The 23,247-nt window shown below is 40.0% G+C and overlaps 1 protein-coding gene across 2 annotated transcripts; it reads left to right on the top strand.

Annotated features, from left to right (window-relative positions):
- Positions 1-837: 837 nt before the first annotated feature.
- Alas2 (5'-aminolevulinate synthase 2) lies at positions 838-21,150 on the top strand. 2 transcript variants are annotated; one of them, XM_005401537.2, is made up of 11 exons: positions 838-921; positions 5,855-6,050; positions 6,712-6,834; positions 7,805-7,915; positions 9,747-9,969; positions 10,512-10,696; positions 13,332-13,511; positions 16,178-16,342; positions 16,910-17,178; positions 18,896-19,058; positions 20,862-21,150. In XM_005401537.2, exons 1-11 carry the CDS (start codon positions 859-861, stop codon positions 21,023-21,025), a joined length of 1,842 nt encoding a protein of 613 aa, XP_005401594.1. In that variant the 5' UTR covers positions 838-858; the 3' UTR covers positions 21,026-21,150. The 2 variants fall into 2 exon arrangements, with proteins under 2 accessions (XP_005401594.1, XP_005401595.1); XM_005401538.2 differs by lacking the exon at positions 7,805-7,915.
- The last annotated feature ends 2,097 nt before the right edge of the window (positions 21,151-23,247 follow it).

Here is a 23,247-nt window from a genome sequence, read left to right as displayed (position 1 = left end):
CACATTAATGACTGTAACCTCCTCCAGTGATGAAATTGCCTTGGTATAATCCTGCTGCCTTGGGATTGAGAAGGAAAGAGGCAAAAGAAAACTAGAAAAGAGGAAGAAAATGTTTAGAAGGGATAAAGAGAGGGTAATAGAAAAAAGAAGACAGAGAACAAATTTTTAACTGTATATTCTGAGAGGGAACAGAGAATGTAGGTTCTACTACCAGACTGCCTAGGGTCACAGTTGGGCTGTGTACTTTCTACTTGGATAATTATCAGTAGGTTGTTTCACCACTCCAAGCACTACTTTCTTAATAAAGTGTATCTATCCCTTAAAGTTCTTATGAGACTAAATTAATCCATGTAAAGCACTTAACAGTAAGCACTCAATCACCACTAGCTCTTATTTCTTTACACTAAGCACTGTGGTGTTTTCCATACATGATATTATTGAATCATTACAACACCCTGACACATACTCTGTGGAAACTGTTAGTGCTCATAAGTATAACCATGTATTCTAAATGAACTTCAGAACCTTCTCCACTTATGCTACAATCACTTGAGTTTTTTGTTTTGTTTTGTTGCCCTCCTTTTATGATAGAAAACATAGACAGACAGACAGTTGATTTTTCTTAAGGTTCCCTAGTGCTATAAGGATAGTCCTGATCCCAGAGTTCAAATGATCTACCTCAGAGAGAGAAGTGAAAGAAAATAGAACGGGAAGAGTCAGAGCTGGAGGAGGGGAAAGTCCAGAAGGAACTACTTCGAGTTTTATCTCTAGCAGAGGCCTGAGATACTTTTGGGGCCAATGCAGGGCCAGGCCAGCCATAGGCGGGGTAGGTGGGGCTAAGCCAGGGGTTAGGGATAAATGCCAGGTCCTAATCCACAGCACCCATCCGTCTTTTGGTTCGTCCTCAGTGCAGGGCAACAGGTAAGAACTGCTCTCAGCCTGGTCCTTCTCTCTTGTCTGCCTGCCCACCTCAGATCCATGCGTACCTATTTTCTGGTTTAACTAGGTCTGACTTCCCCTTTGGCTGTTTCTTAGAAACTCTCATTTTATTTTTTTTGTCCCCCCATGTCTCTTCCTGTTTTTTCCTGTTTTCAACTTTCCTTTGGTTTTTTTCCCTTTATTTCCTCTCCTTTTGTAGTTTTCCAAGATCACTCCACTCTCCAACACCGTTCTTTTCTCATACTTTTCCTTCCACTGAATTCTTTCTGTACATTTTTCTCTAAATTTCTTCTCCCTCTTTCTGTTTCTTGCCTCAACTGTATCGCACAGTCTATCTCTGTTTTTATCTTTTCCTGTCCTTCTATGTTTTCTATCAAGAAAGATGTCTTAATATTTCTTCTTGCAATTCTCCATTCCTCCTTGCCTTCCACTCGTCTCTGCTTGGCCAAGAGAGTGAACTCCATGGGTTAGAACTTAGGGGCCAGGACTAGGGAGGGAAAACTGACGGGCTATAATGAGAATGGAAATGAAGGAGTGAGTAAAGAGAGATTTGTGGGAAGTTAGAGGTGAATAACGTAAATGAAGTGGTAAGGTAAAAGAGAAATGTGTCACTCTGCAGAAAGTCATTAGATTTGTATTCTCACTCTAGTTCACTGTGAGACCATAGACAAAGCATTCATCCTTTGAAGAAAAGGGCTTGAATAGCAATTTCCACAACTTTTTCTAGTTTTGAGTTTGTGGTCTTCTAAACATTTCTGTTGCTAAGGATTTTTGATTATCTGATTTCATGTATATATAATTCTGTATGATTCATTAATAGTGGGAAGAGAGTACTAGAAAGGGAGGTAAGGCCTGATGCTTCCAGCTCCTGAAAAGAATTATCCAGTCCCCTTCCAAGACTAACTGATCTTTGCAAAGCAGGTGACAAATGGCAGAGAATGAGGTGAGGAATGCTGTAATGAGTGGTTTCTGGTTTGTTACTGCGGTGACATTGTGATTAGTCCTTCTGACCTCAGAGATTACCAATTGGGTGCTAACGTGAGAGAAAATTCTAAAGATGCAGGGAAAAACATCTGAGTAATGGCATGTCACTTGGTCTAAAAGTCTCTGGTTGAAATCATTGTTTGAAAAAGATCACTAGCAAGCATTTTGACACAGGGGTGCATAAATTGTTAAATGGTGGAATGAATGAATATTCCATAGTACCTGAAATTCTACTTTAGATACACATGTTATTTTGGTACAGAAATTAGTCATAAAAAGCCAATATCCCTGAACAATGCCTATGTTAGTTCAGCAAAGGATATCAATGTCTAGAGTCAGGTCTCTGCTAATAAAATATGTAATATTTGAATCATGGGTCATAGTAATTAAATTAGTAGTTTTGAGCTAGATTGCTTAACTGAAATCCTAGCACTTATTAGCTCTGTGATCTGAATAAGTTACTTAATCTTTTAGCGCCTTAGATTCTTTATCATAGGCTTCCCATAAGCATTAAATAAATTTATGCTTATAAAGCATTTGCAAAGGAGTTTGAAAAGTAAAGGACTCTTGAGTGTTTGACTATCAGAACAAAACTGGGTCTATGAAATTATCTAACCCGATGTCTAACAAGAATCCGGGTCCCAGAGAGGTTATGTACAGAGCCCAAGTTCATCTGGTAAGCTGTAACAGGTTCAGGACAAAATTCAGGGCTCTAGCTTTCCAAACTCAGCTTGATATACTCATGATGCAACTTTCTATGACTGTAGTTTCATTTTCCCTACATAGAAAAATACATTCTCACTATTCACTCATGGGTAGGTTTACTTCCAAATACATACATGAAGTGTCTTTCTGAATCTTCATAACATCCCTGTGAGGTAGACCATCCTTCTTATCATCTATATTTTACAGACATAAAATATAGAGCATGAAAATGACTCCTTAAGATCCCAGAGATAGTGAGTGGTGGAACCAAGATACAAAAACAAATGATCTGGCTCCAAATACTATGCTCTTAATGGCCTAAATTATCTAAAATGTTTCCTTGATCAGTTTTATTCACTCCAATCGCATGGTAGGTAATGGTATAGAATGGATACAGCACCCAAGCTGCCTAGACTACAAAGTTATGGGTCATAATTACGGCCAGGAAAAGTAAGTTCCAGAAAAGGAGCATCACAACAGGAAAAATTGGGACTCAAACTGGAAAAAAAGAACTTGAATAGTAGTTTGTTTTCCTAAGACCCTGACCACATAATGGCAGAAAGCCCCTTACAGAAGATAAGTATATTGACTTCCATGGAGGGTAGGCCTGTATCCACCCCCATTCCAAGACAGAATTGGAAGAATCCACCAGAATTCCAAGTCCCTTCAATATTAGGGACTTTCTTTCTTATTATATACTTCAATGTCATTATTGTTATTGGGGTAGACATGGCGAGAAGGAGTTTTCAGGAATTTGGCCACCTGCCCTGTCTGCCTCTCTCCAGGCTACTCATCTTTGCTTTCCACCAATAGCCACTCGCTTAATAGCCAGCCCTAACCAGATGCTCACATGTGATTCCAGGAAGGTGCTCTGCTTCTCTCCTATGCCCTGGGCTAGGTTTGGGGAGTGATCATACCCCAGAGGCGATAAACTCTGGGAGTTTTATCTGTGGTCTGCAGGCTCATCCCTGAGTGCTTTAGCCTTCATGGGCAGGCAAGGGAATGGAAACTCTTATCTCCAGATATGAAGTAGGTACTGGGTCCAATTCATGACCTGCTATGTGAATAGCCATAATTACCTCACATTTCACAGCTGATGAAAGCTAAACCCTAAAAAAGAAGTGACTTATCTAAGAACATTCAATAAAGGAATTTGGGAGCTTGTACTTAATTAAGAAAAGCTAACATTTATTTTGAAAATCTACTGTGTGCCAGGCACCAGCCTAAAGTTTAACATGCGTTATTTCATTTAATGATTTGAACAATTCTGCCTTTCCTAGTTTTGGGGTCCGCATGCCTTGGCCCCACCTACTAACCCAGGCTGCTGTGACAGTCTGCAACAGTGAGGAAGGATACTCTAAGATGGAATACATGGAAGAGATTACTTTGTGAAATTAGAGGAGGTTTTTTGCTGTATGAAATTGGGAAAGAGGGAGGTGAAGGAGGTTGCCGTATGATGACTGGATCATGAGCTCCCCCTGCTCACATCTCCCTGAAAACAGGCTTTATACAATGAGGATACTGTTCAGTTTTATTCAGTCCCTTTCTTGGCAATGCCAGAGCTGCCTTAGTCTTCTTATATTGCCCCATTTCTCTCCCACTGCACTGCCCCTCATCTTGTTTTACCTTTTGATTCTGGATCTACATTTTGCCCTTTTGCTTTCAATCTCTTTCTCCCTCTTGACATCTGTAACTTCTTTCTCTTAGCATCTCTCAGTCTTCCCACCTCTCATCCTCCTTTTACCCTTTCAGCCACCTCTCTGTCTCTACCTTTTAAAAAAAAAATTCTCTACTGCCTTATCTATGCCAGGCAGTGTTTCCTCATCTCCCTCACTAGGTCCTCACTCCTCTTAATTCTTTATTGCTTAACTTTCCCTAATATCTCTCCTTTATCTGTGTTTCTGACTGACTCTCTGCCCCTGCCGGATTCTCTACACTTCTGCATTCAGTTTTCTGAGTCTTTGCATCTTCCTCTAGGCTCACAGAACTATCTTCTCCCCGTCTGTCTCTTTGTCTATCTATCTCTTCCTCAAGCCCTGCATTCGCATTCGCATTCTCTCTCTCCCTCCCTCCCTCTCTCTCTCTCTGTCTCTCTCTCTTATTCATTTTTCCTACCATCTTTTGTTCCTATCATTCTCTTGTCCTGTCTTTCAGGAACAGTTTGCCTCTCCATGACCATTATCTCTACTCTGTCTTCTTTCCTTCTGGTTTTGATCTCTTTCTCGCTCACAGTTTTTGTTCTTCTAACTCTACTACTTCTTCATTGTCTCTCCACTTTCTCTTTTTTCTTTTTATCTGAGTCATCCCCTGCTTCCCTTTTCTTTCCTCCATTTCAGATCCTGTTCATTCATTAAATTATTTCCAAATTTAGAAATATTTATGGAGTGCTATATGTTATTTAGTTTTTCTTTTTCGGATTTTCTCTCTGGCCTCCTTTTCCCTCTGTCTTAGCGTCTTCCTCTTGCACAGATGCACAGAACATGTACCGTGCCTTATCTTGCAACTCTCTTGCATCTTGCTTTCACCTCCTCCTTTGTGCTTATCTAAACATCTGGAGAACTTCCAGAGATAGTGAAACACCAGACAGTCTGTAGGCTTAGGCCCTGCCTTTCTTCTTGTGTTCTGGATCTCTTCTAGCTAACAACCCTGGCTTCAAGGTCCTTCTCTGGCAGAGTCTGCTCAGGAAACGTGTTGGGTCAATCTTTAGGGGCTCTTGTTAATTGTATCTGTTTGCAGGGGCTGGGGATTTAGCTCAGGGGCACAGCGCCTGCCTGGCAAGCGCAAGGTCATGACTTTGATTCCCGGTACTGGAAAACAAAACAAAAAAAAAAAAAAATTGTATCTGTTTGCATTAAAAGGTTGAATCTTTACTTGGTTGAGCCCAATATTAGAAACATTCTTGGCCATAAGTATTAATCAAAAGGTTGGTTGGTTGTCAACTTTCATTGTACAACACATAAACATATTTTTCTGACCTCCAGTTAGAATTCCTTCTTTCAGTATTTCATCGAGAGGCCAGTTTCCTATTTCTTCCTCTATGATGTCTTATTGGTACAGTTTAACATTTGAGTAGAAGTTCTTTCGCTGGAAGGATAACAAAGACATCTCTGAAGAAGGCAGTAACTTTGAGTGGGCAGGTAAAGACAAAAGAGCCAACACAAGAATGATTCTTGGCTTTTGGCCAGATCCTAATGCTGGAACCTCATTTCTTTCACATTTTCTGCAGGAGTTCGGGCTCAAGATGGTAGCAGTAGCCATGTTACTACAGTACTGCCCAGTGCTTGCCCGGACCCCCACTGGCCTCTTGGGCAAAGTGATTAAGACTCATCAGTTCCTGCTTGGTACCGGACGCTGTCCCATCCTAGCCACCCAAGGACCAACCTGTTCTCAAATCCACTTTAAGGCAACTAAGGCTGGAGAGGGTAAGAAGAGGTTGCTGGAACAAGGGGGAAATATCTGGGTCATAAAGACAAAGTTCCAAATCATACTGGCTACCATTTAATATTTAGAAAAGTTCATGTGAAAAATGTCAAGGCAGAATGAACTGACCTAAAAATATACCAGGGAGAATACACCCTGTCTTCTATCAGGCTTTCTATAAAGTCTACTCCCATGTTCTTCCTATTCTATGCTGCAGTCATGCTGAAACCAATTAAAAAATCCAGATTCAAACCTATTGTCACAAGATTCTGTACCTTTAGTCCTGATATATTACTCTGTCCCACACAGAGTACAAGGGCATCTGATATTTCTCATTCAACACTGAGCTTAGGGATCATCTCCTCTGCAAAGCCTGCCTAGACCACTAACCTATTCAGTGCCAATTCTGGGTCACAATCCCCTAAATATTCTAGATTTCCATAAGCCATGTCTTCCCTCCTACCCTAGCACTTTACAGTGTGTCTTCAGTGTGACATTCCCATCAGTGTAAGACCTTTCTTAGTGTAGAGACCAGACTTATCCAGCTGTGTGTCTCTCCCATAATCTGAGATAAAGCTTTGTGATATAGCAGGTCTCAACAATCATTGTTGAATTGAACTTATGGCTATGAATATACCATCAATTACCTTTATCTTTTCATAGATTCTCCATCTTGGGCCAAGGGCCACTGTCCATTTATGCTGTCAGAACTCCAGGATGGAAAGAGCAAGATTGTGCAGAAGGCAGCCCCAGAAGTCCAGGAGGATGTGAAGACTTTTAAGACAGGTTAGAGTTGAGTTCCACTTTATCCAACCTCTATTGCATGAAACCACTCCATCACAGCCCTGAGCTAGGCTAATCCAGAGGCAGCTAGTACACATTCCCTGATGGGAAGTCTAAATCATTTCTTACGAAAGTTATGGTAAGGAGTAGCTTAGACTGTTCAATGAAGCACACCCAACACAACACACACATATGCACGGGCTCTCCTAACTTTTAGCCATGAGTGTAATTAAGATAAGCCTTCTAGAATTCTGCTTCCTCTCTCCCAGGTAGCTTAATAAGTCCGAAAAGGCTGAGCTCCCACATTTAAGCAAGATCACATCATGAGAACCTGGATTTCCATGAAAGAAAAGGGTTCAAAGTAGCTACATCATTTATTTTATTTTAATTTTTTACATAACATATCCCCTTTTCACAGAAAAAAGTCTTGAATTAGCAGTTTCATTAAAACAAATTTAAATAAAATTTTATTCTCAACAGGATATGTGCTTTGGAAGGGAGTGGGACCCCAACTCAATTTGATTATTGTAGTCAATTCAACTGGTACAGACTCGCAAAGATAATAATGTGAAAGATAGCCACACTGTTGCCATCTTTCGTAGGTTTTTTGGGGATATAATTGGGGCCCAAAAAATTCAAAACTGAAATTTAATGGTGCTAAAGAACAGTAGAATAAGGTTCATCTATCTTCTAAGTGCAGGACTCAGTGCAGCTTTCCATGGTTCCCTCACCCAAGGGAAAACCCTAGTGAGGATAATTGTGATTCACCTTATAGAAGGTTTATTGACGGTACAGGAATTGTCACATGGGGAGATGAGCAGGAGCTTATTTTTCAGATTTATTTTTTTTCTGCAGAAGGCTTCTACACTTTATAAACTTATTTCTATGCAATGCATTGGGCCTAAAGAGGACAACATATGCTTTCCTTTATTCTCCCCCTCTTCATGCCAATGAACCCAATACATCCTCTCAGACTTGCCAAACTCCCTGGCCCCAAGTAGCCTAAAGAAACCATTCACTGGTCCTCAGGACGCAGAACAGACTTCAGGGACACTCCCACATCTGATTCAGAACAATATGGCTGGTAAGTATGCTGAGGTGGAAATAAAGGGTGTCTGAGACAGTAGAGGTAAGGGACTGGATGGACTTTGAAATCAAAAAGTGTCTGAGTTTACGTTTTACTACTGAAACTTGCTGGATCTATTTACTTTGGCAAGTAAGTTATTTCCCTTCAGTGGGATTTTAATACCTGTAACCGGTTATCATGAGGAAAAGATAAAATCACATTTACTGAAGTGTAGCATTTCTAGCATGTCATCAGGAGACCTCATTAAATATTTTAGGCTTACTCTCATTATTTCTTTTTCTTCTTTTCCTCAAAAACTCTCATCCTTTACAGACACTTTTTACCTCTCTGGAATGTATTTATATTCATTTTTCATATTCGCATTTAATTTTTCTAACATAGAATATCTTCATTTGTAAATATTTTCAGCAGATTCAGGAAAATATAAAGAGGAAAATTTATGTTCCTGAAGTTCTATCATCCACCTTAACTTTTTGCTGTTTTCTGTAAGATATATTTCTTTGGCTAAACACACACATACACACACACACACAATCACACACACACACACACACAGAACCCGTTTCTGCTTTTCTAACTATATACATATTGTCTTCAAAAATATGATCTTATTCTCTTTGGTTTTCTTTCTTTAAATTATTTTGTCTTTTTGAAACAGGGTCTCACTATGCAGTTCAGGCTGGCTTTGAACTCACTTTGTAGCCCAGGCTTGTCTCAAACTTGCAATGATCTTCCTGCCTCGACCTCCCAAGTGTGGTGATTATAGATATGCACCACCACACCCGGCTTTTATCTGATTTTCATTTATGCTGCTTTGTTCACTTAACAGTATGATCTGGACCTCATTCCATACCCAAAAACATAGAGCTGAGCAACAATTACTAGTGGTTGAATTGTATCTGTGGTGTTGATACATCATTCAGTTAATCAACCACATATAATTTAGGTTATTTTCTATTTTATGCATTCCTTCAGTTTAGTGTATTGTTTTTCATATATATAAATATACCAAAAAATTTGTATAGTATTATCTTTCTCAGTTTTTTTAACCTAATGAGTCACTTACTTGCTGAAAACTTACTGTATGATTTTGACCAAGTTAACTAAGCTCTTTATGCTTCAGTTTCCTCATCTGTAAAATAGAGATACTAACAAAACTTTTCACATAGGTTTCTTGTGGGTAATAAATGAAATAATATTTTTAAAGTGCCTAGAAGATGGCCTTATGTGTATTAAATATTTATTAAATGTTTGCTATGGTAATATACCCTTTAGCTATTTTTATTACTAGTATTATTATCATAGTAGTAATACTACTTCTATTAATATGTGCCAACTGTTAATCTGGGTGTGCACATGCTGTTTGTAATCAGATACTTACAGTTCTACAAGGAACATATTATTGGCCCTATTCTACAGTTGAGGACATTAAAACAGAGAGAATTCATGACTGGTTTCAGGCCACATCACTAGCAAGTAACAGAGACATGACGAAAAACTACACACATTGATAATTCTTCCACTGAATCTGAAAGTTGTAATTCCAGAAAGGATATTTCCACACTAACCCTGGGAAGGGGAATGAGGAAATGACAAAGGCAGGAAGCCTGAATGAATGTGTGAATGAATTACTAAGTGAATAAGTAAGGAAAAGAATGGTTGAATGAAATAGTGGAGAATTAATATGATCCAACAAGTCAGTGACTAAGCAAATAAATGAGTTTATGGAAGAAAAACTGGAAAATCAATATTAACAACATGGATAAAATATAGAGTAGAAAGGAAGATTTGAAATGAATTCTTTTCATCCCCATCTCTACTTCTGCAGGAATCCATGCTTTTGATTATGACCAGTTTTTCAGGAATAAGATCATGGAGAAGAAACAGGACCACACTTACCGTGTTTTCAAGACAGTGAACCGCTGGGCTGAAGCATATCCTTTTGCCCGACATTTCCCTGAGGCATCCGTCGCCCCAAAAGATGTGTCTGTCTGGTGTAGTAATGACTACCTGGGCATGAGCCGGCACTCTCGGGTCTTGCAGGCCACGCAGTGAGTAGTAGAGACTGGACTATAAACTGTGTGCATAAATCTAGAAAAGATCTAGAACCAGATCTGATCGTGGAAACCTGGGTTATACCACAACCCCTTTTGTCCAAGGTCTTCCAGCACATCTACTCTGCACATATTAAGTAAGTCACTCAACACACCATGTTTTCTAAACTCTTAGGTGTTTGGTGCTATGGAGGAAAAGGATTGGCCAAGCAAGGCCAATTCTCTATGAGCTCTTAATTTAACTGTAGAATGGATATTGTCAGAGATTGGGTGTGGCCTCCTTTAGGTTTTTCAAATAGCTCAAGCTCAGTGTAGCTTTTCTCTCTATCCCTGAGTTCCTCCAGCTCTGGAAGAAATGGTATGTCTTCCTATCCTCCTCACTGTACTCTCTACTTGGTCACGCAAGACACAGTTCATATAGGATCACTAACATTGATCCCAATCAAGGAAGGGCAATCTACTCAGTTCCTCCATTCCTGATGAGATTTTTTTTTTTTTTTTGTCTTTTTCTGGTATCTTTTCTATTTTCCCCTGGCCAGAGAGATTCTACATCGTCATGGAGCTGGAGCTGGTGGTACCCGAAACATCTCAGGTACCAGTAAGTTTCATGTGGAGCTTGAGCAGGAGCTAGCTGAACTGCACCAGAAGGATTCGGCCCTGCTCTTCTCTTCCTGCTTTGTGGCCAATGACTCTACACTCTTCACGTTGGCCAAGATCCTGCCGGGTAAGCTTGAGGCCTGAGCTTTGGTCAAGGATGGTGCTCTGCAATACAGCATCTACTCTCACTGCCACCATTGCTCATTCCCTCTATTCTAAGTTCACTTGCTCCTATTTTCATTTGTACCCACCATACACCTAAAACAGTGTATGACTATATCCCTCTTCTCTTTTTTCTTTTGTACCTATGCTGAGAAACAGTACTGGGGAACATTCCCCAAGCTCACAGAAGAGCAAAACCATAAATTCATTACCTTCCAACTCAACTGGGCACTTAACACTCATCAGTAGTTCTTTTGTGTCTCCAGAAGATGTTACAAACCATCTTTCCTCTCTAAAAGTTCTGACTACCTTCTCATTCACTCTTGGTAAATAACTCCACATCTCCACAAATAACACAGAAGTATGGAGACAGGATCTCCTTATTTATTGACATTAAACTTACAAACTTATCCAATTGTTCATCTACCTTTCCTTATTCTTTCCTCTTACAATGAAAGATACATTTCTCATTCTGCCTGAAGCCAATTCCTTTATCCATACGCTGGATCTTATGTTTCCACTCTCCCCACTCTCCAGCCAACAATATCATATCTTCATATGCCTTTTCATCCATCCATCCCTCCATCATACCCTCAATCCAGAATGAAAACAACTCTCAACATCCCCTACATCAATGCTTAGCTCATATAATTATTAAGATAGGAACCACTAAAAAGTCATATTCCTCACCCCCACTCCCGATACTTTGTGCTATCTAACATTGCTACTTCCCTGGTCAATTTTTCAAGTTTCTGGAGCAGTTTTGCTCCAGTCTCAATCCACAACCTTTCTTCCCTCCCCTCTTCATCAGTTCTCCACGCTTCATACCCCACTGAAAATAGAAGATAGCAAACACCGATATCCTCAACTCTTAGGCACAAAGTACCTACAAACTTACAAACATCCCTACCTGTTCTCTTCTCACTCTTTCTCTCCTGTCACAGTTTAGTAAGTGTCCTTTTTCTTGCTGACACTTCACTGGTGTTCTGTGTCTCATTACCTCCTCAGGAAACTTGATTTACCAACTCTCTTCCTCTTGCCTGTACCTTTAATTATGTTAAAATCTCTTGCATTTAAAACAAACATTGCCTCAACTCCCCATCACTCTCTTGCTACTGCCTTGTCTCTCTTCTCCTTATAACAGGCAAACTGCTTGAGAAAAGTCTCCACATTTGCTGTCTACTACCTCACCTTTTGCTGATTCTTCAGCACACTATAAATATCACCATTCCTTCTTGGAAACTTTTCTGAAGTCAGCCGTAACCCCCAAATAAACTCAACATCTTTGAGATATTTTGTCAGTCCCCTCCTCTTCAACCATTAGAATTCAGCTTTGTTCCATCTCTACTGCCACCATTTTAGTCTAGTCCAACATCGTACTAAACATTTCACTTTTGTCCTTATATAATCTATTCTTCAGAGAAGTCTGAACAATGTTTTAAAAACTGCAAGCCTATCTTTGTTGCTCTCTTGGTCAAAACTCCTTAATGGATTACTGTTATCCTTAACAGTAAATCTAATGGCTGTAATGGCTTCTAAAGATCTCAATAATCTAGCTTGTACATATTTCTTCAGCCTTATCATTGCACACACCTGCTGTTACTCTTTATGAGGTAATTTATTCATTTACTCATAAGTCAGTCATTTGTTTATGCATCCATTCACTCGAGATATTTACTTAGCATTTACTGTGTACTGGTGACAAGGTATAGAAAGATAAATGGATTTTGTTTCTGTTCTCAAGAAACTCCCAGGCCAAGGTGGAAAAACCTGGGTTCAATCCCCAGTACCGCAAACAAAATAAAAAACAATAACAAAAACAAAACTAAACTCTCAGTTTTTCAAACCATGTACTCTAAGTAATCTGACTCATTTTCTCAAGTAGAAGTTATCCCTCACTCTTATGAAGGGCCACAGTTCCTTGATGTCCGTGCAATTTACGCAGTTCAAGAATCAAGTCTCTCCATTAATTTCCCACCCTGACCTGCCCTTGCACAATTGCACAGTAAAAACCCTGCATTCCTCAGGTTCTACATAAAGGTCTTCTTCCTTCTTCCATGTAAAGGAAGGAACTGGATTCCATGGTGATTAACTGCCTTTCTTGCTCTGACTTTCCAGAGCTTATGATTCCAACACCCTAAGCCTGATAGGTTTTTATCGCTATACGCATGACCGTATTGATGCTACTTGGAAGACTGGGATTTCATGTAGACCAGGAAGATTCAAGCATCAGCCTAAATCTACAAGCATTCTCTGGGGAAAAAAATAAACCTTTCCAAGTCTTGATCTTATGTGTTGTGGAGAATGAAACTAGGCCTGTCCTCAAGGAACTCTAAAGCTTCCTGGGAAATTAAATTTTCCTCCACCCTATGATAGAGGCCAGACCAGAGTTAGAAATGACTAAAAGAAGAATGTGAGGTCAGAATTTCAGGAGAGGGGAGTTCTTCTAAAGTATCAAAAAGGTTTCCAGAGGAAGAGAAAGCAAACTATGGTCTTCAAAGTGAAGAAGAGATTCACTCTCCCCACCTGCCAGGTCAGATCTCGAGGTTGAAATGGGAGTACTGAGACAGAGCTTAAGAATTATACATCTGCTTCCTCAGGGTGTGAAATTTACTCAGATGCAGGCAACCATGCTTCCATGATCCAAGGTATTCGCAACAGTGGTGCAGCCAAGTTTGTCTTCAGGCACAATGACCCTGACCACCTGAAGAAACTTCTAGAGAAGTCCAACCCTAAGACACCCAAAATTGTGGCCTTTGAGACTGTTCACTCCATGGACGGTATGTATATATGTGAGTGTATTGGAATTGTCTCATAAAAACCATTTTTAAGGTGATTACTGCATGATAAGCTAAATTATTAGTATTTTACATGTATTAATTTATGTCTCAGAATTCTATGAGGTAGATGCTAGTACTATTTTTATTTTTTACATGAGGAAGATGAGAAGTAAACAAGTAGAATAACTTACATAGGGTCATACAACTAATTAATGCCAAAGGATAAAGACAATTATTTCACTCATCTTAAAGGTAAAGAAACTAACGTTTTGTTTCTGTATTTTTACCCTAGGCCATATAACTCTAACTCCTTCACATGACACTCCTTCCATTAGAAATAATGTCCAAATCAATTACGCCAGTGTTTCTACAATGGAAAGTTTCACAAACCATTGCCTAGGATTCTTTTTTTCAAGTTCTGATATGAAGCACTGAAATCAAAACAGGCTTTCAAATCAGACAGAACTACGTTCAGTGTACCTTTGATACACACTGTCTGTACGACCTTGGGCAACTCTAACATGCTGAGCCTCAACTTTCCCCAAGGGAAAATACCTGTTGTAAAAATTACAGATAATGAAAGCTATTCTATTTATTATGCTTTATTAGACATAGATTACTTTACCCTTCTACCTCTTTTCTTCTTCCAACTGAAACAGCACCCAAAGCTCTCTATTGCTGGCCCTAGTGAGCAGAAGTCACATGTTTTAGGCAGCACATTCTGAGTTTATTTAAGGAATTAAGTCCTCATTTCATTTCTTTTGCCACTTTTCTAACTGAAATGAGAGAATTCACAGTTTCCGTGATTTAGTTAACATAAGTATCATGTAATGATTATGCACACAGGCTCTGATAGCAAGCTATCCATGTTCAAATCACAGCATAACAACTTTCTATATTCGGAAAATTTCTTAATTGATCTGTGCCTCAATTACCTATTTGTAAAATGGTGGTGATTAATAAGAGAGAGGCCAGCCATTGTGGAGCATGCCTATAATCCAACCAGTTTGGGAGTTTGAGAAAGTAGAATCACAAGTTTGAACCTAGCCTGTGCAAAGGCCCTGGGTTCAACCCCAAGTACTAAAAAAAAAAAAAAAAAAAAAACCTGGAAAGGCTTAAATTAGTTAATAGATGTAAGTAACTTACTGTCATGGTCACTTCCATATTTCTATAATACAACCAGGAATAAAGTAAAAACCATCTTGATCATTTATATATTTCTAACACTGAGACTATTCAAATTCATTATTTCTCTAGTGAAAACTATGTTGGGGCCATACTATTTACATCAACAAATGAATGGTTCCTTGTCAGTTTTTTCTTTTTTGGTATAAAATCTGCCCAAACTGTACATTTTAGGGCTAGCTCCCATTCAAAGGATTCTTAAACCATTACATTGTCTTCTTTGTCTCAGGTTCTACATCTTGTAGTTGGCTCCCTTGATGCTGTCCTACCACATGCTCCTAATTTTTAATCTTGGTCTGGAGCCCCTGTTTCCACCTGTAGAAATTTATTCTGTATCCCAACTCCCTCTATCTACTTTTTCTAGGGAGTTTCTAGGGAGTAGAGAGATGGGGAATGGCAAAATATGTGGGTTTGTATAATAGGTAGGGTGACCAGAAAGTCTATGTGTGAAATTCACATTTGAATACCTTATATATAACTGTCACCACAATAGTAGAATAAACATGGAAAATAATAAGCGTGTATGGAAAATGGAGGGGAGCATATCGATTATTTTTTCCTTTCCCCCTACCCTCTCTTTTGTTCCCCTCCCCATTTGAACATTTTCCTCCTATCTCAAAATACATTTTGGTCCTTATGTACAATTTTGGTTTCTCACACCAGAGGAACAATGCAGTATTTACACAATTCACTTAAGAGTATGGACTCAAGGTGCATATTGATTATTTTTGCTCACTTTTATTTGATAGATTGCAAATGAGTCTGAGGGGGAGGTCCCTCAGGATTGATTATTTTTGCTCACTTTTATTTGATAGATTGCAAATGAGTCTGAGGGGGAGGTCCCTCAGGGAATCATACTGACAGAGGTAACAGTGAAACACAGAAAAGAGACAGGCAGAAGCACAAAGAAATTCAGAAAGAGACACAATGGCACACAAAGTTTGAAGACAGAAAGGGCCACAAACAATGAGAAAAGGAAAGGGGAACTGATGGAGTGAGGGAGAAAAAGGGAGAGGGAGTGGGAGAAATAGAGAAGAGGGAGAAAGGAGGGCAGAGTAGTGAAAAAAATAAAAGCAAAGACAAAAACTAGACATAAAAATAAAGGTGGAAATAGACACAAAAGGAGATAGTGACAGAAATCTAGAAAGACTAAAACAGGAAGGACCAGGAAAGAATTAAAATATTGATAGGGCTGTCAATAGTAACTTGCTAAGGCTAAAATGACAGAAACAAGAGACTAGACATCATGAAAATGAAGTAAAAATAAATACATAGAGCCAAGTCTTGATCTCATGCTGGGCAAAACACACACACACACACACACACACACACACACACACACACACAGTGGGGTGGAATAGTCCCAAATGAGGATACATAGTCTCTTCTCTCTTTACAATACCTTTTTCAATGCCAAGTAGGTATGGATGGAGTTGGGGAAGAGTTATGATCTCCTACCCCTATATTTTGGCTTTGCTCAGGTGCCATCTGTCCCCTTGAGGAGTTGTGTGATGTTGCCCACCATTATGGAGCTTTGACCTTCGTAGATGAGGTCCATGCTGTTGGACTGTATGGGTCCCATGGTGCTGGGATAGGGGAACGTGATGGAATTATGCACAAGATTGACATCGTCTCTGGAACTCTCGGTGAGTGAATGCATTGGACCTCCCTTATATGCAGTCCAGAGAGTTTGTCTCTGTAAGACCCTTTACTTCCTTCTCCCCAAAGCTGCAGTTGAATTTGGGTAAAATTTAAAGCCCCAGATCACTGTCCTCCTGGATTCCTTTTCTCCATTCTCATCCTACTGTAAGGTGGCTGAGAAAGCCTGGGGGTGGGGTTTGAAAAGACCTCTGAGCTGGGCCAAATAGCCAGCCAGGTTCAACTTGAATAAGTGAAGAGCGGTATTTTCCTCCCCCACACCAGCCCCAAGCTTCATCTGAGGTCCACTCCTGGCCCTAATCAGCTAAAGGTCCCCACCCTGATCCTTCCTATCTAGTCACTACATATGGTAGAATTTGAAAGTCCTATCTTAGAGACACAGAATCATCAGCTCTGCCTGCCTTGTCATGAATAAGCAAGAAGAGCAGAGGCCTAGGAAGGGAGTCTGGAACCTCAGCTTCAGGTGCATGTTCCTGTTTTACCTGAGGCATGAACCTGTTCCTATAGAGATTATTTAAGGAGTTTGTGTATGTCTTTCTTTTCCCTGTCTCCAGGTAAAGCTTTTGGCTGTGTGGGCGGCTATATTGCCAGCACTTACCACTTGGTGGACATGGTGCGCTCCTACGCTGCTGGATTCATCTTCACCACTTCACTGCCCCCCATGGTGCTTTCTGGGGCTTTAGAATCTGTACGTGTGCTCAAGGGAGAGGAAGGCCAAGCCCTGAGGCGGGCCCACCAGCGCAACGTCAAGCACATGCGCCAACTACTAATGGACCGGGGCCTTCCTGTCATCCCCTGCCCCAGCCATATCATTCCTATCCGGGTAAGAACCCTGCTCCGCCCACTGCCTTCTCACCTATCTCTTCCGAGAGCCTTCCCACTCCCAGCAAACAGATATCTACTTCTGTCATAACTTTGTGTTCCTGTGAACCATCCTCCTTATAGCCAGCTTTATTCTTCTTTTTGAAAAATCATCAACCATTCTGGATTAATCAATATTTTTTTGCATCAGCTCTTATCTCACACTTGTTAAACTGTCCTGACCATCACAATACTGAGAACTCATGACTTACAATTCAGTGTTTTTCAAACTGTTTATCAAGACCACTAGTGTGACATAAAATCACTTTAGTGAGGTATGGTTAGCATTAAAAATAGAAAATATTGGACTACATCACAAACGGGGTATCAATTTGTGAGGAATTTGTTCAGTTTTGTATACGTGTATTTGTGTATGTATATGTATATGTACTCATACGGTTATACTGTAAAACATATTTGTTAATCAGAATTGAGGTCAGGAAAGTAAAGTTAAAAGCCATAGGACTGGCTTCTATTTTGGATTTTCAACTATGTTTGAGTGTTTACAATGCTTTAAAAAATGAACTGCTATTGGTACGTATTTGTGTGAACCGGTAAGACAAGGACATTTTTTGTGACAATTTTGTGGATGAGAAAGAAATATAGTCATTCCTTAGTATTTGTGGAGGATTGGTTCGAGGACCGTCCCCTCACCTCAACTTTACCAAAATCCATGACTGCTCAAGTCCTTTATATTAAATGGCATATTTGCATATAACCCACCCCATCCTGCCATATACGTAAATCATTCCTAGTTACTTATAATACTTACTACAATGTAAATGCTATAGAAATAGTTGTTGCACTGTATTGCCTAAGAAATAATAAGGAAAGTCTGTGTATGTTCATTACACACAGGTTTATGTTGTTGCTGTTGCTGTTTTTGGGGGTTTTTTTTGGTTTTTTGAGACAGAGTCTCGCTATGTAGTTGAGGCTGGCCTTGAACTCATTTTCTAGCCCAGGGTAGCCTTAAACTTGTGGCAATCCTGCTCAGCCTCTCAAGTGCTGGGATTCAGGCATGTGCCTCCATGTCCAGCCATACACAGTTACTAAAAGTTTTTTGTTTTTTTTTTTTTTTGGTTTTTCTCCGGTACCGGGAAACGAACTCACGACCTTGCGCTTGCCAGGCAGGCGCTTTTGCCGCTGAGCTAAATCCCCAGCCCCTAAAAGTTATTTTTGATCTAAAGTTGGTTGAAACCTTGGAGGAAAGAGTCAGTCTGGGTCTACAACAGGACCCACGGATATAAAGGGCCAAGTATAGCCACTGCTTCTAAGGCTAACCCAAAGTTCCCTTGAAAGACTGCTTTTTTAAAAGTTTTAAATTAACCCCATGATAGCAACATAGAGATGGCTTGGTAAGTTTGTCTCCTTAACCAGAACAATTCCAAATTTACCAAGGTGCTTGCTTTGCAAATAACTTTAAGACAAGGCCTCTGGTGCCACATGCATGCCTTCTTTAAACCTGATTAGTGGGTTTCAGATCCTCCTTGAGAGAAATTCTGAAGCTGCCACGAACTAACCCCCATATCAAAAACAAAAACAAAACAAACAAAGAAACAAACAAAAATCCCTCTGTCCCAAATTCAGTGGTATTCCTTGATCTGGGGCCCTCTGCTTAATAGAGTGAGTGGTAGTGTGCCCTGGGTGGCAGATACTAAAAGACCTTTATTTTGAGCCAGGTGGGCAATGCAGCACTCAACAGCAAGGTCTGTGATCTCCTGCTTTCCAAGCATGGCATCTATGTGCAGGCCATCAACTACCCAACTGTACCCCGGGGTGAGGAGCTGCTGCGCCTGGCACCTTCTCCCCACCACAGCCCTCAGATGATGGAAGATTTTGTTGGTAAGTCCTCAACAGCACTTCCCCACCCCTCAGCCCTAAGATCTGAAGAAGTCAAGAAGGTATTTTTCATTCAGATTAGAAATTATTTCTGAAACATCTGTTGTGTGCCAGGCCCTATAGTAGTGTCACAAATGAATAAGAAACAGCTCATAGACTCACAGGGCTCTAATGTCATGGGGAAGACCAAGGCAAACACATACAACATCAAGGGGCGATGAAAGCCTAACACAGACAGTACATAGATGAGGTATGGTAGCAGGAAGGAGGGGCAAAAAGAGGGGCATAACTTGGCCTGTGGTACCAAGATAGGACTCCTAGTGAAGGGGACACCTGAGCTGAATCTTGTAAGGTCAATCTTGCACGAGGACCAAGACAGCAAAGAAGGCATGGAAAAGGCATTCCTAGCAGAGGAAAGAGCATAAGGAAAGGCAAGGATGGATACAAGAAGCAACTTGAGATATATCAAGAACATTAAGCCAGTATTACTGGTATGCAAGGTAGTAGGAATAGAAAGATGGAGGAAAGAGTCAATCCGAGTCTACAAAGGCGATGGAAGATTGGGACCACATTGACAGGCTTGTAGAGATTACCAGTTCATATTTTACCCTGAAATATGCTAGTTCAGTCAATTCATCTAAAGTTCACTAGATTCCTGTTGGGTGTACTTTTTAATACAGGGCCTGGCATAAAGCAGGTGCTTGTTCCAGGTCTACTGGATGAGACATGTAGGCAGTCAGTGTTTTAGCAGGAGACAGACTATAGTGCTGGTCCAATGTGATGAGTTCTACTGTTCTCAGAGCTGAGGTGGGAAGAGTGAAATTCAGTATATGCTGAGAATATATTGAAAAGAATAAAATGTGAAGAGGGAGCCCCAGTAGAAGGTGAGTGTAATATTCTAGTGAGAGATGATAGAGTTTAAGACTGGATGACAGTAAGGAAGATGATTAAGCGGTTAGATTTGAAATGTCGAGCCAATGGTATTTGCTGATAGACTTAATATGGAGTAAGAGGAAAGGGGGAAAATAAAGGATGGCTCTTGGACTGTGCAAGTGGGATTGCTATCAACTCAGATGAGAAAGGTTGAAAGTAGAGCGGGCATGGTGGACGATGGGGACATGAGTAGCTCTGTTGTGTTCATGTATATTTAGTCATATCTCTTAGGAATCCAAGTTGAAATGCAGAAAGGCTACCAGGCATACAAGTCTGGAAATCAAAACAGTTCTGTACCACAGATGAAAATTTAAGAATCATCAGCAAATACTGTAGATGGGATTTCAAACTACTAGACTAGGCAAGATCACCAAGGGCATGAACACAGAAAAAAGGCTAAGGGTAGAGCGCTGGTATACACAAGATACTTCCAACAGCTGGGTCAGGTTCTCTCCTCTAAGTTTCTGCACAAGAGCGACACCCCACATACACTGCCCAGGACTCCTGCTCATAACTCTGATGACACTGTGTGGTTAGTGTTAGTCTCATCTTCCTCACCAGGGTAGGAGTTTCTAAGCCAATAGATTCACTTTCCAGGCTACATGTACCTGTACTTATGAAGTGGTCCACACCAGAATAGTATGACTTCAAATGTGGCAGAGGAGTGCTTCCCAATCTTCTATACATCCTGGCACTCAGACAAATATAATATTCATGGCTCACACCGGAGCAAATAGATAAAGCTACTTATGGCCTTGAGGCACCTCAAAAGTTTGAGGGGATCATTACCTCGGTACATCTATACTGTGACACAGGGGTTTGCAAGACTAACCCTAACCAATTATTTCCTTCCCCTCCCCCTACCACTTTCAGGTAAGCTGCTGGTAGCCTGGACTGAGGTGGGGCTGCCCCTCCAGGATGTGTCTGTGGCTGCTTGCAATTTCTGTCACCGTCCTGTGCACTTCGAGCTCATGAGTGAGTGGGAACGCTCCTACTTTGGCAACATGGGACCCCAATATGTTACCACCTATGCCTGAGAAGCCAGCTGCCTTAGATGCTTACCCCATCTGCACTTCACATGGGACCGGGCCTCCTCCTGTCTTCTGCTTTCTTGTGTGCCTCTAGCTGACCAGATTCTAAAAATAAAGAGCAAATTGCATCATTTGTCACCTTTCATTGGACGGAGAACAAATACACTATACTGGACTTCCTCAATCAAGTGCCAGGTCCCAGAAGAAAACCACAGATCACTTATTGGTGTGACCACCCCATGTTGCCGACAGGGAAATCCAGAAAGAGGGAAAAAAATGGGCAAAAACTACACAATGAGTAGCACGAAGAGACAAAACATTTGGCAGATTTGAAATCACTTTCCTAATAGTTTCAACGAAAATTCAGGGCTCATTTTTTATACTTTTTATTACTGCTTGCTCACAGTACATGATGTTTATCATGGAAAGCCTGTACATGTACACAACTCTTCTTGTTGTCTCCTAACTCTCCCATCTCTCCCTGGTCCTTCCATCTCTTGGTCCCCTTCCCACTTGAAAAAGATCTTCCTACTTCCTATTATCTACTTTATTTTGCTTTTTTATATTTTGGGTTTCTCACATAAGAGAAACCATGCGGTATTTAAGCTTATATGATTGATTTCACTTAACATTACAGTCTCAAGATACATCCATTTATGTATGTCTTGAGTTTATCCTTCTTTATGCATAGTAGTATTCCATTATATATAAATACATTTTCTTTATCCATTAATTTATTGATGGGCATATAGGCCATTTCTAAGATTTAGCTACTATAAATTATTCTGCTTATAAACAAAGGCATGAGTATATCACCGTAATATTGTGGGAACATACCTAGAAGGGGAATAAGTGAGTCAATTAGACTCTTTGGTTTTGGTTTTATGAGGACTCTCCATACTGATTTCCATAGCATTTTTACCAGTTTATATTCCCACCAGCAGTGCAGGATTCCTTCTTACCCACAGCCTTTTCAACATTTGTTATTTGATTTCTTGATAGCCATTCTTTCTGAAGATAAAGTCTCAGTGTTGTTTTAATTTGCATATCTCTCATGGCCAGGTGTGTTGAAACTTTTTTCATGTATTTATTGTCCATTTGCATTTCTTTTGAGAAATGGCCATTCATTTCACTTACCCATTTTTTTTTTTGGAGTCTTTTATGGGAGGTGTGTCTAATTGTTTTGAGATCTTTATATATTCTAGATATTGGTCCTCTGTCCAAGGAATAGATGGCAAAATTTTTTTCCATTCTGTAAATGTTATCTTCACTGGTTGTTCCTTTGCTGTGCAGCTTTTTGATCTGATGTGATCCCAATTCTTAACTCTTGGTACTACTTCTTGTGCCACTGGGGTTCTATTCAGAAAGTCCTGACCTGTGCCTATGTCTTCAAGAATTGTACCTATTTTATCTTCCAACAGATGAAGTGTCTGTTTTAACATTTAGATCTGTGATCCATTTTGATTTTAGTTTAGTACATGGTGAGATATATGGGTTTGGGCTCAATCTTCTGCATAGAGATATCCAATTTTCACAGAATTTATTAAAGGGCTATCTTTCCCCCAGTGTGTTTTTGGCCACTTTTTCAAAGATCAAAGTTGAATGTACTGGGGCTGTTTCTGATTCCTTTATTCTGTTCCATTAATCTGCATGTCTGTTTTTGTGCCAGTGCCATGCTGTTTTTATTACTATAGCTTTGTTTAACTTCAAATCTGGGATTGTGATGCTTTCTACCTTGCTTTTGTTACCCAGGATTGCTTTTGCTATTCTGGGTCCCTTCTGGTTTCATATGAATTTTAAAGGATTACTGTTGGCATTTTGACTGGGATTCTTTTAAGTCTATGTATCAGTTTTGGAAGTATACCCATTTTGGCTATATTGGTTCTCTCTATCCAGGAACATGGAATATCTTTCCATTTCTGATATCTTCTTCAATCTCCTTTTTCAACATAGAAGTCTTTCACCTCCTTGGTTAGGTTAATCCCTAAGTATTTAATTTTTCTTGATGGTACTGTGAATGCATTCTTCCTAATTTCATTGTTAGCAAATTCATTATCAGTGTACGGGCACATTATTGATTTTTACATGCTAATTTTGTATTCTGGTACATTGTTCAATTTGGTTAATTTTAAATATCTTTTAGTGGAATATTGGGTTTTCTATGTAGAGGATCATGTCTTCTGCAAAAAATGATACTCTGATGCCTTCCCTTCCTACTTGTATCCCTT

The sequence above is a fragment of the Chinchilla lanigera genome, unplaced genomic scaffold, assembly GCF_000276665.1.
Source record: "Chinchilla lanigera isolate Chin_1 unplaced genomic scaffold, ChiLan1.0 scaffold00074, whole genome shotgun sequence".
NCBI classification, from domain to species: Eukaryota; Metazoa; Chordata; class Mammalia; order Rodentia; family Chinchillidae; genus Chinchilla; species Chinchilla lanigera.
Note: the sequence above shows the minus strand (reverse complement) of the source record. Positions and strands in the feature narration are given on the sequence as shown.

Bases quoted from the DNA above. Each gene is read 5' to 3' on its own strand.
- Alas2 (XM_005401537.2), top strand. From the start codon at position 859: ATGCCAGGTCCTAATCCACAGCACCCATCCGTCTTTTGGTTCGTCCTC. The intron at 9,970-10,511 runs GTGAGTAGTAGA...TCCCCTGGCCAG, and splicing joins CGGGTCTTGCAGGCCACGCA to AGAGATTCTACATCGTCATG. The intron at 17,179-18,895 runs GTAAGAACCCTG...ATTTTGAGCCAG, and splicing joins GCCATATCATTCCTATCCGG to GTGGGCAATGCAGCACTCAA.